The sequence below is a fragment of the Archocentrus centrarchus genome, chromosome 5, assembly GCF_007364275.1.
Source record: "Archocentrus centrarchus isolate MPI-CPG fArcCen1 chromosome 5, fArcCen1, whole genome shotgun sequence".
Classification (NCBI taxonomy): Eukaryota; Metazoa; Chordata; class Actinopteri; order Cichliformes; family Cichlidae; genus Archocentrus; species Archocentrus centrarchus.
Genome location: NC_044350.1, coordinates 29,522,951 through 29,541,103, shown reverse-complemented (window position 1 = coordinate 29,541,103; position 18,153 = coordinate 29,522,951). Strand labels below are relative to the sequence as shown.

General features: G+C 42.0%; 1 protein-coding gene across 2 annotated transcripts in view; it reads left to right on the top strand.

Annotated features, from left to right (window-relative positions):
- The first annotated feature begins 1,304 nt into the window (after window positions 1-1,304).
- LOC115780121 (plexin-A2-like) overlaps window positions 1,305-18,153 on the top strand; it is a 78,570-nt gene continuing 61,721 nt past the window's right edge. The window contains exons 1-3 of one of the 2 annotated variants that reach the window (XR_004019961.1): window positions 1,305-1,588; window positions 13,276-14,626; window positions 17,776-17,958. Coding sequence is in view for 1 of the 2 variants with exons in the window: in XM_030729120.1 (XP_030584980.1) it covers window positions 13,403-14,626; window positions 17,776-17,958 (1,407 nt within the window). In the remaining variant the exon portion in view is untranslated. The remainder of the gene's footprint in view (window positions 1,589-13,275; window positions 14,627-17,775; window positions 17,959-18,153) is intronic. The other variant, XM_030729120.1, reaches the window with a different exon arrangement.

Sequence of the window (18,153 nt, the reverse complement as noted above, 5' to 3'; positions counted from 1 at the left end):
GTGCGTGCCTGACAGAGGTTTATGAACTCCCGCACCCGACGTGGGGCCAGTGAGGAGTAGCTGCCATCTGGTCAGGCCTGAGGGAGTCCGCTGGCCACCCAGAGCTGCTCAACCCTAACAGGTAGCCAGTCTGACATCCCAAACTCATCTCCAAACCACCAAACAGCAAATAATGAGGGGCAGACAGCTGGCCGATGGACCCTGCAACCCCCCCCCCCCCCCCCCCCCCCCCACACACACACACACACACACACACTTCCCCCACCTCCCCCACCACCACCACACACACACACACACACACACGCACACACTTCCCCACCTCCCCCACCACCACCACACACACACACACACACACACTCACACCAGGGAAAAATGTCCAAAGTGTATGTGCAGGACAGTAGTTGTAGTGAGTTTGAGCACATGGTTGCCTGCTCCACCACATCCTTATTGTTAGAATCACACGTTTTTTTGTTGTTGTTTTTTTTTAATTTAATGATAGGAATCTTTTAAGGTAGGACTCAAATATCAAATAATAAAACTTAAAATGAATGATCTTTATCAAAGCTCTGGGACCCCCCCCCCAAAAAAAAAAAAAAAAAAAAATGTGGCTACATTATTAAGCCTACAGATGGCAGTATTTCAGTGGAAACTTGCACACGCTGCTGTGAGCGTTTATCTCGGCCTCTGAATGAAAATACAACACAGAGAATTCGCTGTAAAATGTGCGAATGCTTGTATTTCTTAGAGAATCGCATACTGAGCGATCGGGCTCAACCAGCAAGTAAACTGCTACGACACAATTCCCTTTCCCATCAGAGCCCATTCAAAATGTTTCAAAAATATACAGCCCATTTGTGAATATGGAAAGCAATCATTTCAGAAACGCATGCAGATCGCAATCATTTGACAAATAGGCCTATTTTGGACGCTGACTTTATCTCCATCCTGTGTGCGGTTGATAACACAGGGTCTAGGTCAAATCTCCATGGAACTGTAAGCGCATTTATGTCGACTCTTCCAAATGTTTTGACGACTTTTCAGAATTAATCATTGTTAATATTTATCTCTATTGGTGAATAAATGTGCAGAAACTTTTATTCGTCCGCTGGAATAAGAGACATAAAACAGGTGTCGTACCGCGCTCGATATGTGCCAAAGGATGACGCGACGGAGGTTGGGTCTAAAAGCGCACATTGTACGTGAGGTGCAAGTGAACTGATGGGTGACTTCATGTAGCACCGGTATCCACACAGAGAGTGAGAGAGAGGGAGAGAGAGAGAGAGGTGGAGATGGGGGTTATATGACAGCCTGTTACAGAAAATGATCAATCCCTGAACGAGGCGGGAGGGTCACTTGATATCGTCTCCTTCTGAGCGGCTGACAGGAAGATGCTCACTGCTGTCCAGATGACTTTACAAGCTGTACGTCGCGTCCGCGCGTAGAATAAATTAATCCCGCTGTACTTGGCGTCCACACTCATTTAGCCCACTGACTGACTCACTGACTGAGACGCGGGACGTTTCTCCCCAAATCCAAGCGAAATAACCGGATCTGCGCTACTCATGAATGAATCCCCTGCTCTTTCAAGGTGAGTAGGCTATCCTTTACTGATAGCAGCTGAACAGCGGCTTGTAGTGCAGCTCTGCAGTGTGCAGAAGGGTAAAGTTGTTAGACTTCACGCACCTCGGACGATGTGAAAAGACGCACAGTGAGTGTGAACTGAATCGAGTTATGATTTAAATGCATGCATTAACGGACAAAAAAATTAAAAACAAAAAAAAAAACCGCCTCTGCTGACCACCTGTAACAACCAGCAGATGTGGACTGATGCTCTGGAAACAAAGCGACTGGAAATGCTTCAGTTTCAGTACCAACCGGATCCACAGGCGAGAGGCAGAGCAGTACTGTATTAGATCTGGTGCAAATAATTGTCTTATCAGTAACTCTACTTTAGACAAAGCTTGCTAAAACCACCTGCTTGTGCAGATTTTTTTTTCAGCCCTCTTTACATATTTGGATTATTCCGGGCAGTTCATCAGATCACCGGTCATCAGGAGAATACCAGAGTGAAGTATTTAGCCTGGAGATAGTCAGCTCTCAGTTGCTGCCCTGCAGCCAGAGCTCGTGCTGCTTTGGCAGCCGGGGCAGAGCAGAAGCCACTGGGATGCTGATAAAGCTGGGCAAGAGCTGAGATGAAGCCTGAGTCTGAAAGAACTAAAGCACACACAGCTGCAGCGGTGCCAACCTCGACAATGCTGTTGACTAAGTGCATCTTTGTTTGAGCCCTCCTCTGTATGGTACAAGAGGGGGACGAGGAGGGGTTGTAGTTGGATTCCTGGCTCTTTGACTCTCACCCCTCATGCAAACCAGACGAACCCTTCTTCTCCCAGTACGCTTTTTCTGGTCTGGCTTATCTGGCCGGCCAGTTGGACTAGCTTTTATTCTCCTGGCCCCTCCAGAGTGGGTAAAGCCTCTCGTTGAGAGAGAGAGAAAGAGATTGGCTTCTCTTTTAGCATGCTCTTGCCAGTCATGCGCTTCGGCATTTTATCAGTTGCCTGCTAATTTTAGAATTTAAATGAATCTCCACATTACTTTTTTCTCTCTCTCTCTCCCTCTCTCCCTTTTGCAATTGAAAACAATAAATTAAACTAAGGGTTTGGTTTATGATGATTTCTATTCTTCTGAGGTATAGTTGAGGATTACCCGCTCTTAACTCCTCAGCTAAGCCATTTTAAAGCAAACAAAAAGATACACTTTGTGTCTTACACAATAGAGCGCTGTCTCTGAGATTTGTATTGAGACAGTAATGCTTTCCAAGTTGCTGAGGATTATCCACAGTATGATCAGTTTTTGTGGTAACTATGTTTGTTAGGAAAACTGTGATGAACACATGTAGAATATACAGTGTAACTGGGATGTAATTTCTGGAAAAAACAAGTTGCTGTTGAGGCTTGCAGTTGCCATGTTGAAATCTTTCCAGGGCAACCAACAAATTTCTATTCACTGATGCTGGCAGTGAAGTTTCAGAGGCAGATTTCTAAAAGTATTGATATCAGTTTTTTTCTTTAAAAAAAAGAACACTCCTGAGTTTAAGAGATGAAACTTTTTTTCTCTCATTTCATTAATTTTAAATTATATGTTCATTTTTAAGAATCTACAAGTAGGCCAGTGGGAAATAATTGATTTTATTGGCAATCAACTGGCAAAGTGATTTTACTGATCTCTACGTACCAACTGTAATTCCTCCATCTGTGTTTGCAGTGGTGGTTTCACCCACTGAAGAAATATAGGTGAATTATTTTGGAGTCTTCTGACCCTGGAGGCAATGCTGGAACAGTGTAGGTGAAGTAATTTAGAGCATCTGTCTCTGTCATTTTCACCCACAAGCTAGGAGTTAAGTGTTATCTCAGACTTGTACAGAGATTAATGAGCTACTTTATGTTTGAGAAGATAAAGGGAAAAAAAAAGAAAAGGGAATGAGGACCACTTTATTACTACACTGCAAAAAAAACAGCTTGTGATTTAAATGACCATCAATTCAATCTGTGACATTGATTTTGAAGTCATTTGAATATCAGGGAGTGCAATGTGGGTCAGGGGTAAAGGCGATGCACAGTCGCTCCAATAATACATCGGTCGAATTAGTGTATGTAACACAATTACACGGTGTGTGAGTGCACAACAGCTCACTGCTACTGCCCATAGCTGGAGACCCTCCACCTCTGAGCCTCACCCCATCCACCCACCGCAACCCCCCGTTGCCCATGGAGACACTGATTAAACACGACTCTTCAGATGCTACAGCCTGCGGAAGAAGACGTCGAGCCTCCACTGTGTGTGTGTGTGTGGGTTTTGTGTGTTAGCGTTTGCATGTGTGTGCACGTGTACTGTATGTGTGTGAATGTGCTTGTTATATGTGTGCCTATTTACCGGTGGGTCTTTGCATATAAGCGTGTATTTGCAGAGAGGAGACAAAAAGAGAGGCGAGTGAGACAAGAGGGCTGTGATAACGGCGAGGAGAGCAAACAGTGATATGAAATCGACACTGATGAGAGAGTGAGCGAGCGAAAGGAAGGAAACACTGAGAGAACAAAATACTGCAGACGAACAAGCACAGCCAGTGTGCATTTGTCCTCACTCTTTTCTTCCACCTTTCAAGCTTCATGCTTCCACTTATTTCAGTGTGTGAGCCAGGCCCGGAGGGAGGTGCATATACAGTACATGTGGAGAAAAGTAACCTTACAGGGTTAGACAGGAGAGTAAAAAGTGGAAATGGGTAGGTAGCAGGGGTGAGAAGGACTAATAAAGGAAGAGGGAGAAAGAGAGGGAGGAGAGGAAAGTGTGCAGCTCACCTGCCAGATGGCAGCTTTGGCAGCGCTCAGCATGCAGTGATGGCGGTCTTGCAATATGGCGCATTGCCGCCAGATTGTCACACTGTTGTTGATACAAACAGTGCAATAACTTTGCTGATGTGTTTGTTTTGCATGATTTCTTTGGCACTTCTGTATTTCTACAGCATATGGTCATACAAAATAGATGACAAAGTTAAGTGATGTCACATGAGTTTTTTTTTTTTTTAATCTGAAATGTGCTGACACTAGTCTTTAAGTTTGTAATCTGTTTTCTTATATTACACATGAACTAGAACTTGTCAAATGTAAGTTTGACAGTTTGATTTGCAACAACTGGAGAGTCATTATAGGAAGTGCAGGAACCAGTGTTTTTGTAGTCTGACTCATATTATGGATAAACATCAGGATATTTCAGCCATGTCTGCTGTTCATGAGCTGTCTTGTTTAAATTTTCCCATCACAAATACAATGCTAAATTGCTGGCATTGCTGCCTCTTTAACTAGATATTCATTCCAGGCTTGGATGGTTTCAAAACCTAATTCTTTATTTCATACAGTTTACCTCATGTTGACGTAAAATTTGACAATTTGAAACTTAAAAAATGCAAAAACTGGCCGTGTGTGTGTGTGTTAGGTCATATTGAAAATGTAAAGAAATAGGTCTTTATGTGGTCTGTCACTTCACTTTACACTATCTACTCTGTGCCGTTTCAACAAAACTAATCTTACTCAAATAACCTCTAAAACATAACATCTTTGTCTTTCTTCCTCAGCTATGTGAAGTGTGATGGTCTAATTATCTACCACCCGTTATGAAAGCCAAAAGAACAAAAGAGCAACCTAGACATTTCTGGTCCCTGACAACTGTTCTATTTGCCATTATTTTAGGATACTTCAACTATTTTTGAGTTTCATCTTTGAGAAGTCTTTGGATAATAACTAGAGATCATAAAGACTACTACAGATTTTTGACTATGAGTTTGACTTGTGAAACAGTGGCTGAAAAAAAAAAACAAATGTTTTAAACATGAATTCTTTTTCTTTCTTTTTTGTTTTGTTTTTTTTTAAATTTTCTTTGCACTTTTAAATCTTTTGTAAATATTTCTGGACCAACTGCAAAAGTCACGTTATTATGTTGTCACAAAATAACTTAAAGTATTATTTGGTAAGACGGGACATTTGGACCATTTAATGATCAATTCAAAAGAAAGTGAGACAAAGTGAAAAAGTCACTTCTGTCAGTGACATTTAATAAGCATCAGGGACAACTTGGGGTTCAGTATCATGCCCAAGGACTTTTACATGTGCACTGGGTGAAGCCACCCCAGTTCCTTGTCAGTTCCCAAAAAAACAGAAGAAACTTAATGATACAGAATGAGGTTCAAGATCATATATTAATAAAATCTGGCACTTCAAATTGGTGGCATGGTGGTGCACTGGTTAGTACTCACAGTGGTATGGTGGGGTCATCTCTGTGTGGGTATGTTATGTGATGGACTAGCGACATATCCACGGTGCACTCTGCCTCTGTAACCCTAGTTGGATAAGTGGTTAAAAAAATGGACAGATGGCACCTTAAACCAAATTACACTGAATTATGAAACACCATTACAGAATACCATCAAATTGCTCTTTTCTTGCCACCTGGGAAGATTATATTTGGGGCCACCTTGTGAAAGCACTGCTTACACTGGCCATACAAAAAAAGTAAATGTCTGGAATAATGCCCCATGACTTTAAGTGGCTACATCTGCAAAATTGTCCTCACCAGATTATCTATAACATGTCATAGAAGTCCAGACTTTCTGGAGTACATCTGAGACTGCTGCACAGTGATCAGCCTTTGGCAGCCACAAGCCAGGTGGGACTGGGCTTTATAGACTTGGAGTATTTAATTTTAATTTGAGCAGCAAGTCTTATTAGGAAGGGAAACAAAACAAAATGAATGGTTCTTCCCAGTATGCATCATTCTTTAAGGAGTTTCATCAAAACATAAAAAAGTGTTCCATTTTCCATCAAGTGACTATATTTGAGAGAAATTCACCTGCATTTGCAGTTCCAGTAGAACTCTAGCTTACTAGGTTACTGTACTTCACATCAGGTTATTTCTATTTCTGAACATTGAGGACATTTCTGTGAATTATCTCAAATTCAAGTGAGAGGCTTAGGAAATGGGATAGAATTTCTGACTCGGCTAGAATTAGAAACAGGCCAGGCTAGATTGACCATAGAGTCTGACTGAGATAATCTGGGCAGATGCTTGTATTTGTGCAGCTTTGGGGTGAATGGCCACCAAAGGCCTTATTTGCACTGCGGATTAAACGTTAAATGGGTTTTGAAGCAGCAGATACTTAGAGGGAAAGTTGTCGAATAGTAGAACATGCACCATCTCTCCTCCTCTTTCCTGTTTCTCTCTCTCCCTGACTCGCCGTCTATTGCGGTCTCCTCTTGCTCACAGTGATTTGTCAGCAGTCGAGGTAGCAGCTGTTCCTTTTGCATTGTAATTTCTTTGATCGTAATTATTCGAGCCAGCTACCTCCAACCTTGGCATTCTCCACCCCATGAAGCCATATGGGCAGAGAGGGAGGAAGCCGAGGAAACATACAGGCTTCTTTGGAATAAGTTCTTTGATTTCTGTGTGCAGTGGTGTGGGAATCATGGACATATGTGCTTCACAGCTTCAAATGTAGTCTGCATCTCTGTATTTGATCACCCCCCCCCCCCCCCCCCCCCCCCCCCATTCATATAGTGGGGTCTAGTTCCTACCAAATGTAAAATATCTTCCTTGTTAGGTCTCCATGATTTATGCATGAAAAATCAATATGGCCCAGCACATCTGTAAGCGAATCAGTCTGAGGAAAGTATAGCTTTGCTCTAGAAAGAGCAATGTCAACAAGAAGCCATGCTTCTGAATATGAGGCTGGTTATTAACATTATCTTACAGCGCAAATAACTAATGTGGTGAGCTGTTGTGTATTTGGTCACCACCTTCATTGTCTTTGCTCCATTCTTCAAAGATGACTCCAAAACCTGGTCTAACACCCCTGTTTACCCCATGCTCTGAGGTAATGTAGGTTACTACCACACACACTTGCTGCGTGGCTCCAAAGGAAAGACAGCTCACTCTGTCTTCCTATGCGATCGCTGAATTATAGAAGACCCTCTATTGCACTTGAACTGCATGGGTTTTCATCACAGCGCTGGAGGTCACTTTGTCTTTCCCCTCTATGCTCATCATATATGCAACACGAGGGCCTCAGCAGTTGAGATGAGCCAGCTTGAGGTCACCATTAACCGGGTAAGACCGACAACGAGATTTATGGAAGAGGAGACAGAGCTGAGAAGAGGGAAGGGTGGAGAAAGGCATGCATGGTTAAATCTGACTGTGGCAGCAGTGCCCTTCATCTGGTCCCTGCTCTTAACAGCAATTTCAGATAAAGTACTGTATCTGCATGTATAATGCATATGCCCTGAGATAATGGAATGCATTGCAGAGGAGGTTGCTGACTGTGTTGTGGTGATGTGTTGGAATTGGTCCCCTATGTCACATTTACCACTGCCCAGGTTCCTTGCAGCATCCTGCAGTTATTAGAAGCCGGGCGAGTTGCGATGACATAGCGCTGTTTTACTGTTCCCCACAGACATCCTCTGCTGCTCTACCACCAAGAATTGTGGCTGGCTAGAGAGTCGTAAAGCCTGTAATATCTGCGCTGGCCAATAAACTAAACAACAAGCGTGCAGAAAAGGAAATAATTGTTTACTTTTTTATTATATAAAAAATGCTGGGACACGCAGACGTGCCAGGAAAGCTGCCAATGAAACTAAATGAATTCACAGCAATTTGCAGTGATTTCCATGGAACAATCACCTCCCGAAGTGTTAACGCCATTAGTCTAAATACTGGTTGTAAGAGCCTCCCCCCTTCCCTTTCCAACTGGGCAAAGCACTGCTCTTTGAATTTACACTGTAGAACATAAGGATAAAAATTAACCACGGGCTAACTGTCATAAAATTTCACTGAGCAATATCAAAGTGAAGATATCCTGTGGGTGTGTGCCGTGTGATCATCCAAGCTACACATTATGTCCTCTGAGGCTTGAGTCTGTGTTTGGGTGAGGGGGGATTTCGAAGGCGGAGCCTATTGCCCTGGGCTTCCCCTCTGCAACGTTGCGTCTGATAAAACACGATGGGCTGATCACAAAACATTGCTTTTTCTAATAAACTCCACCGGTCCCTTGTGATTCAGTATGACATTCATTTAAAAGTCACTGTTAATAAAGACGGCATTTTCATGTCCTAATTCCCCGACTCATCATTGTAGGTACCAGCGACAGCCCCTGGCTCTGGCTTGCCGGCTCCCTCCTCCCTCCTGTGTCTGCCATGTTTGACCTACTTCTGTCTCCACAACATTGTAAACAGATCTACTAATTGCCTTCATTTATTCATTTGGAAGTCAAGTTCTGTTGAGACTGGCGCCCTTTCAGCCCATTCATGTGTGATGTGTACAACTAGCCCCCCCCCCACGACTGGCCTGTGCGTATTTGATGAGAGCCCCAGTCAAAAGTGTCCCATGTGAGTTTATATACTACAAGCTCAAATGTTCAGAAGAACTGCAGCCGCAAATTGTCCAAATCCAAAATGATGTTCTATAAGAAACTTATAAAGTTCTATCAGCAGCCTCATCTGCACAAACCTACAGACACAAAAACCCTTCACGCTTCTGCACAGCCTGCTTGTAATCATGAAGACAGAAGCTGTTATGACTACTGTAGTTCAGACAGTTTTCCGCCCCCGTGGTCTTATACTGTTATTGGCTTTGTGCAGCCTTATAAATCTAGGCCACACAAAACAACAGTGACAAAAAGAAGGAAAAAAAAATGTTTTTATCACCTCTGGTGCGAGTGACAATGACTCCTATTGTTGACTAAGTGTGAGGACAGAGAAGTATCTTCTGACCTTTAGAAATATCATGGCGCAGTCTGTTGACAGTGTTCTCAAATCTATAATCCAAAACATAAACAAGATAAACTCGATCGCATGCTGCTTGTGCTAAATCTGTCCTTCTTTAAAGTGAGAAAAAAAAAATCCTCTTGTACCATCTTGTTTTGAGTGTTTGAAAAGGCAACGCCTCCAAAATATGAATGCTTCACAAAAATAGGTAACTGGGTGTCTACGTGGATGAGAAAGTTCAATTTATAACTTTGAAATAAGTATTTGGTTGAGTTTGAGAAAAGAAAAATGTGTGAATGTGTCTATTAAAAACATCATTGCCCTAAACAGCTTACTTTGAACCATTTATAGTTTGAACCTCTACCCAACAAGAGCTTTTGTTATTTTCAAGCCACTTACTGTTAAACTAACAAACAATGTCAATCATCTTCCTACACATACTATCTAAACAGCCTAAAAGGGTTAGCTGAGTTATAAAGAGCAGCTTTAACCATTCAGTGGGATTGGCCAATCTTAATATTTATAGGGGGGAAACATTTTGCAGTGATGTGGCAACAATCTAAACCAAATTAAACAATTTAATTCTTTGTAAGGCATTTCATTAGGAAATGTGCATTTCAGACATTTTAAGACTTTTAACTTCACGTCAGTTCTTTTTGTGTTTTAACACAGTATTGCGAACCAATTAAGTCTCTGCCTATAAAGCTCTTCACTACTGCACAAAATATGCAAATCTTTAAAAACTCAAGTAATAGGGCTTCCAAGTACTATCAGTGACGGTATTAACAATAGCTTATCTGAATGTACTACAGTACACATGAAAAAATGCTGACAAAACACATTTTCATGCTGTCAAACTCGAGCAAATGGCGAACATGATGCACATACTAACAAGGAAGTGTCCCCGCTGAATATTATTTCATCGCAGATGGACAAAATGGGAGATAAAAGCAGTAACCATCCCTTCTGTCCCATGAATCATGCTTAACAGGGTGCTACAGAAGCTATGACAGCATTTCACCTCAATTAAAGCTGAACCGAAAGGATGAATTTGGTTCCACAGATCTCGATCCAGGTCAAAGGGTCATGTTTGTGGAGCACAAGAGACTGGCTTCTCCTTCCTCTGAGTTGTGATTGGTGCCCGCTGAGAGCTCACGTCCCCAGAGGCCTCAGCAAACCATGTTCCTGTGTGTGAGTGTGAATGAGTCACGTCTGGGCTGGAGCGTGTCTGAGTGGCGAGGCGGAGAATTCAGCAGGGAGGACTGCGCAGGGCGAAGAGCTGTCTCTGTAATCCAGGGTAAACACTGAGCAGCATGACTGCACGCCTTAGACGTGACCAAAGCCGGCAGAACAGAAATGGATGAAACGATGAGGCTGCTGCTTGCCTGCATGCCTGCCCAGCTCCGTTTGCCACCAGCACTTCCTTAATTTCTCTTCTTGTTTTTCAACCCTGTTTTGTAACTCCTTTGAGGATTTCACTGGAGACTCTCAGCACTGAATTAACCTGTGGGTGGCACTGCTGGCGTCTGTTGTTTAAGGTCAAGCCAGACTCAAGCCTACCTCTGTAAATATCATTTGGTCTGCTATTTGCTGTTAGACCTCAAGAGCAACGTCTTATTTATTATTTCCAGTTCAGGAAAGGGCAGCACTTGAGTTTCTGATAAGATTACAATGCATATTACACCAAAGGTCTTAACCTGGAAGTTTATGGAGAATTCAAAGAGAAATCCAAACCTGGATTCGGTTGGCAGGACAAAGTAGAGACAACCCTAGCTGAAACACAAAATCCCTTTTCTGCTTCTTTTTTGTGGCAGCTCAAGAATTCAGTCACATTTTTCTAACTCAGCCATGTCTCTTAAGTGCATTTCTTGAATTCCATTATTTAAGAGACTACAAAAAAAGCACATAAAAAGATGGAGAGAAAAAAAAAAAGGCTGCACTCCAAGAGGTAAAAGTTTACAATTACCACAAGTTCACGCTCTTTACTGAAAATCAGCTCATGAATCTTGTTTATATTTAATTTTACCCAAATGCTTCATCCGCCTGCATTTCAATCAGGCCTGAATACTGATTACATCAGGTTTTCGTGATAAATGAAAACAGAAACTGGTTCAGGGGCTCATCAGCTTGCAAAGCAGATGATCTGAGGGATTTTGAGAAAGAATTTGCTGGACAACATTTTGCCTAAAATAAAGATGTAAATATTAGAGCCAACATGTCCTGCCAAATCCAGGCTTTATGAGAACTAATAAAAGAGATGTTTTTTGTGTCCTGTCACAAAAAAAAAAAAGGAAAGATGCTTCTGTTTTCTAAAGCAGAGGCAACAAGGAAAGCAGCGTCACTATGACGGATTCATGTATGTTAATGTAATCTGTTTTAAACAAACAAAAGCAAACACTAAACTTCAGATTTAAGAGAAGCAATACAGCGCGTGGCAGATATTACTCTTCGGTGGCCAATTACTGGTAGAGCTGCTCACACTGAGCCTGCCAAATTGAGCAGAGCAGGTCGAGACACTCAAGTGACTTCTCCCCCTGTGTGAGCACGGTGGGGACAGATGGGCAGGAGATGCTGGAGTGGAGCTGGAGTTGGCCCAGCCAGCTCAGTATCAGTCCATCCGCTCTATCCCTGGCTCCAGCTCAACTCAGCCGGACGTCCTGTTAGTCAGCCAATGGAGAGCACCCACCGCATCATGACCCCCGCATTAGGATCTGACATGGCTGTCTTCATTTAACCTTTACTTATACCAGGAAGTCTCACTGAGAAAACTCCCTGCTTACATTACTTCCAGCCAAAAGAAGCGCCTTGCTTCTGAGCTAAAGTCTTCAAGCATTCGGTGGGATATATTTAGAGGAAATTTGAAGGCATTTTGATGGGGGTTGATCAATTAAAAAAAAAAAAAAAAAAAGGATCATTAGGAAAGGGTAAAGGTGCTTTTGGTGCGGTAACGGAGATAACAAAGGAGCAACAGAAAAAAACCTGCGAGTGCATGATTGCAGAAGCTTCAGGCAGCACACAGACAGGATTTAGGGTGATGTAGGTGTTTTAATTTATGATGCATCCTCCTATGCAGACAGTTTTATTACTCCTTTAATGGACATCGATGAAGTAAGGCATATGTGAAGCTACTTTATCTACAATGCTTGTATTGCCATCAAAAAACATCAGCCTTTATATACAGAAAAAAAGAACTCTGTTTTTATTACAAATAAGCTTATTTTGTCTCACTTTATGGGAGATGAAAAGATATGGTATAAGAATGATGTAACAGTGAAAAAGAAAACAATAAAAAGAGTACATTCATCAAACATTCATGTGGCTAACTCGTCCATCTTTTTGTCCATCATGTGTTTGACGGACATTGTTTGTCCCCTGGAAATATTTACATAAAATATGCTAATGAAATTAAAAAGGGAAGTGTGAGAGTTGATGCTGCCAGGCTCTGAATCTCTAATGACTCCCTGCCATCCCTGGAAAAAGCCTGATTAATTTAGGAATGTCGGCCGCATTGGAGAGTGATTAATTCCTCCTGGATTCAACCATTTAAACGAACACGGCGGAGGGGAGAAAGGAAAACAGGGAGCCCAAAATATGGATGCATAATTAATACATTTGGATCATTTAATTAGCCACCCAAACAGAGGGAATGCACAGCTACATTGTGTCACTGCTTTGTTCTAGTAATAGGCCACAGTTAGTTCTCTCTTACAAAGAGGCGAATATAATGAGCCCCCCTGTTGATATGGGGAATATTGGACCATCTCTCAGGCTAGTAAATAAGGGGAGACAGTTTGAACAAATGATTACTTGTTTCTTTGATATCTCATGTGTCTGACTAAGCAGAGACAGAGGAGAAAACAAAACATTTGTAGGTTTTTAGCCTCTAACGATATCCTGAAAAGCAATATTTCACACTTGAAAGAATCAATGATTTATTGAGATCTAAAGCAAATATCTGTCTTTTCTTTTTCAGAATGATGTGAAGATCACTTGAGAAGAACAAGAGACCACTCGAGCTGATCTTTTTTCAGGACAGTCCTGCTACTTGTTGACACACAATCCGTTTGTCTGAGCTCAATATTTTTCGGAGCCACGTGGGGATGGGAACGTGCTTGTATAAAGGATGGACTTACTGCGGCCTCACTAAAGGTCACAGTCCTCTAAAGGTCATGTCATGGCCCCGGGCACTGTGGCTATTGACTCTAATCTCTGTGAATCAAAAGATGACTCTTGGACAGACTATGAACACCTTCCAATCAGAGAGGAGGGAGTGGTCGCTGAACCACTTGACTGTGCATCAGTCTACAGGGGCCTTGTACATTGGAGCAGTCAATCGAATCTACAAGTTGTCTTCTAATCTCACCCTCTTGGTGTCTCACGATACAGGACCAGAGTATGACAACAAAGCATGTTATCCTCCACTGATTGTCCAGCCCTGTTCAGAGCCTTTGGCCTCCACTGACAATGTTAACAAGCTGTTGCTTATCGACTACTCTCACAACCGGCTGCTGGCCTGTGGCAGTCTCTACCAGGGTGTCTGTAAGCTGATGAGGCTGGATGATTTGTTCATCCTTGTGGAGCCCACGCATAAGAAAGAGCACTACCTGTCCAGTGACAACCAGACAGGGACAATGTATGGAGTTGTTGTGCCCTCTCAGGGTCAGGATGCCACTTTATACATCGGCACTGCTGTAGGCGGAAAGCAGGACTACTTTCCGACTATCTCCAGCCGAAAGCTGCCCCGTGACCCAGAATCTTCTGCCATGCTGGACTATGAACTCCACACTGATTTTGTTTCTTCTCTCATTAAAATACCCTCAGACACACTGGCTCTTGTCCCACACTTTGACATCTACTACATCTATGGCTTTGCTAGCAGCAGCTTCGTGTACTTCATGACTGTCCAGCCGGAGACTCCGGAGAACGGGATGCCTGCAGGTGGCTCCCCTGGCGATCTCTTTTACACGTCTCGTATCATCCGCCTGTGCAAAGGTGACAAGAAGTTCCACTCATACGTGTCACTTCCTGTGGGGTGCATACACAGAGGAGAGGAGTACCGTCTGCTGCAGGCAGCTTACCTGTCCAAGGCTGGCAGGGTTCTGGCTAAGTCGCTCAACATTAGCGCCCAGGAGGACGTGCTCTTTGCTGTGTTCTCAAAAGGACAGAAGCAGTACCACGACCCTCCAGATCACTCTGCTCTCTGCATCTTCACTATTCAGGACATCAACACTCGCATTAAGGAGCGGCTGCAGTCCTGCTACCAGGGAGAAGGAAATCTTGAGCTACACTGGCTGCTGGGAAAGGATGTGCAGTGCACCAAGGCGGTAGGCACATTTTAGGGAGAAATCATCAAATGAACCGCACATATTTAGACAAAGTATCACACAGCATTGAGTAGCAATAATGTAGATGCACTGAAAGTTAGCTTTTTGATGATTCTACAAGTGTGATTGCAGCAGAAACAGCTGATAGATAGGCAGCCTGTGCTGTGCTGAAGACAGTATTTAGGTTTCAAGATCCTATGAGAGCAGAAGAGCTGGAGGAGATTAATTCCACAATGCTAATCAGAGGAATTTTGTATTGAGCTCTGATTTCATTCAGGGGTTTAGGCACTGACTCCCGCCTCCTTCTCCTCCCCTTTCTCTCCCTCTCTCTCTCTCCCCTTCGCCTTCCTTCTGCTCTGGTCCCTGTCAGCATTTTCTGAACCCTTTGAGACCTGTTCTTGATGTTGAGGAAAAAGAAAAGGCCTTTCTTGTGAATGTCCAAGTCTGTGCTTTTATAAAAGCTATAATTCTGTATAATGAGAGGCTTATGGAAACAAGTTGAAAGTGAAGCGTGAAAACAATGATTTTCATCACATGCAGTAAATCGCTCTCCTGGTTCTCAACATGTACTTGTACATGTACATGATTAAACCATATCATCAAACAAATGAGATATATATATATATATATATATATATATATATATATATATATATATATATATATATATATATATATATATATATATATATGAGATAGCACCAACCAATATGGTTGGTTGTTGCTATCTCATTAGATACTTTGTTTCTCTGATTACATGTTTATATAAGTACTCACTAAATGATTTTACTAAAAGTATGGCTTGGTTTAAATAGCTTTTAGCATTACAAAAGTATGATTTTTGAGGCCAGTACAGTTAACATAAGTGCTCATACATGTATCGACATGTCTGACCACTACTTTAAAAGACAAATGTCTTTCCATTTAAGAGTGGCAGTTTCTTATTTCCCCAGTAATTGGCACAATCAGGCAAAGAATTCACAGCCACACTGATGACTGAGGCTTTACACTGGTAGCTGCGTGCTTTAAGTGAAATACTAATTTCACTTAAAGCCCAGGTTTTCCTCAAACAGAAATAATTACTGAGAATCTGAAGATGTCAAGAATACTTGATATTAAGGAGAAGAGATATAAGATTATGTGTTACAGTTTATTCTTTTAAAGTGCCCTCTAGGTCTTGACTCCCTCCTGGTAAGGGAATGTCAAAATGAGGCACCATAAAGAAGACCCAAGGTTAGGTTATTAGTCTCTAAAATGGCTTCACTGGGCTTGACCATTTAGACCTCCCCAGCACCAGACAGAGGCACCTACAGTATTCAGTATAATAATCCATCACACTACTGTCAGCATGATAACATTAAATAATTTGATCATTAGCTGAATGTGTTTCAGAAACAGAGGTTGTACAAAACCCCCCAAAACAAACAACAACAAAAAAAAACCCCCAGCTGCCCCAAAAGGATAATTTATATACTACGTGACAGGCAATTAGCAAAACTTTGAGGTGCATGTGAGAAGATCAAGAGAGATCAAAAAATCACAGAAACAGGTGCAAAATACACAGTGTGAAACACTGACCAAAAAATGGCACTAGCAGAAAAGTCAGGGTTTCCCTGCAACTTATGTGCAGTATTAGATGTCATGGCAGTGCACCTAAAGGTGAGATAATTCATTTAAATCACAAAAGCCAGACTCATGGCACTACAAGAGCAGTTAAACAATAACCAAAGTCTTTAAGACACACCATCTGGAAGCTATAAACCAAACCGAAAACATAAAGCTAATAAGTCTGTATATTTCTTGTGCTAATCTATCTATGGTTAAGAAAATTTGATCTGGTTGTACTAGATAAAACAAAGCAGTTGTTAACTATAATCCTTAGGATAGACTCTCTTAAATGTTTGCAGTGAGTTTTAAATGTCATTCCAGTCAATTATCAACCTCAAGTGCCACATAAGCAAGAACAAGTGCAAAAGGAGCAGCTAAATTATAAAGACTAATCCTCAGGAGACCATGGCAGTCCAACTGTTGGTCATGAAATTCAAGCCAAAATAGTCAAACAAGTGACCAGACCAATTCTGCTTTCTGTAGAGCTGCAAAAAACATTATTACTTTACCACATATAAGTGTATGCACCCCATATAGTGTACCGTCCAGGGTTTATGATATGCATGTCATTAATAATTCAGCAGCAGAATTTCAGATTGACTAATTGGCTGCCAGTTGTTAAGACCAAATGTTCATATGGCACATATCTATATCTATATGTATATATACACAGAACACTTTTAAGAGTCCAGAGAGTGTGTTGAAAATGAGAGTTGGATGCTTTATTTAGGTAAGGTGCAGGGTATGGTGTGATATTAGATAGGTTTATGCTATGCTCACTTCACTGATCACATTCAATTAAACTCAGGCACAATGCTTGATGAAAGAAAAAAGTTAATATAAGGGCTAACGACTAATATATGCTTCAGAAATAGAGGATGTAAAACAACAACCAAAATAAAAAAAAGCAGCAGCCCTAAAAGGGTAGATTTATATATTAAGTGACAGGCAATTAGCAAAACTTTGAGGTGCATGTGAGAAGATGCAATAGGACTGCTAAGCATGCAGCTCTCTTTGATGCTTAATCAAAATCTAACATCTCTTGTGCTCTGTGATGTCAGATCAAGCGATCTAAAAATCACAGAAACAGGCGCAAAATACACGGCGTCTCTCGTGTTTGCCATCAACAATTATTCTGCTCCGCAAATGTGCCCGCTCTGAGGCATGTTAAAAAACCCAGCAGCAAAAACCCTTTTGAAGTAATCATTTTTAAGCCTGAAAATTGTGCGCTTAATGCATGTTAGGCTTACCATAAGTCAGTCTGAGTTCTCCTCTTATACTCTCACGTGTCTACAACAATTTCAGTCAGTTTCTGGCCCCCACTAACTCTCCTCACCCTCTCTCATTACATCTACTTCCTCTCCTTATATCTGTCATACCCACTCCTCCTTCCTTTCATTCTAACTGCTTTTCCATCCCTCCTCCTTTCACCTTTTACTCCGGTTCTCTCCCTCACCTCTTCTCAAAAACACATTTCTCTGCTATCATTATCTTAATCTTTTCTACATTTTCACCCACACACCCTCCCTCTCTCCACACAGCCTGTTCCTATTGATGATCACTTCTGCGGTCTGGATATAAACCAACCCCTGGGGGGTTCCCAGCTGGTGTCAGGTCGGACAGTGTTCACTGAGAGCAGGGACAGGCTGACCTCTGTCACTTCCTACATCTATGGTGGACACAGCGTGGTTTTCCTGGGCACCAGGAGTGGACGACTTAAGAAGGTGAGTGCAGCTATACGCTGACAGTCACTGGCAAAGGATCTTATCTCTTTTTAAAAAGAATGAAATCTGACACCCATGAATTGTATTGTTTATGGTGAATTGGTAGATGAGAGAGATGAGAAAAGATTACATATCTTTTGATGATTTATTATGTTACATTTCTACTCAAAACACAACACTGATTTCTCGAGGCTG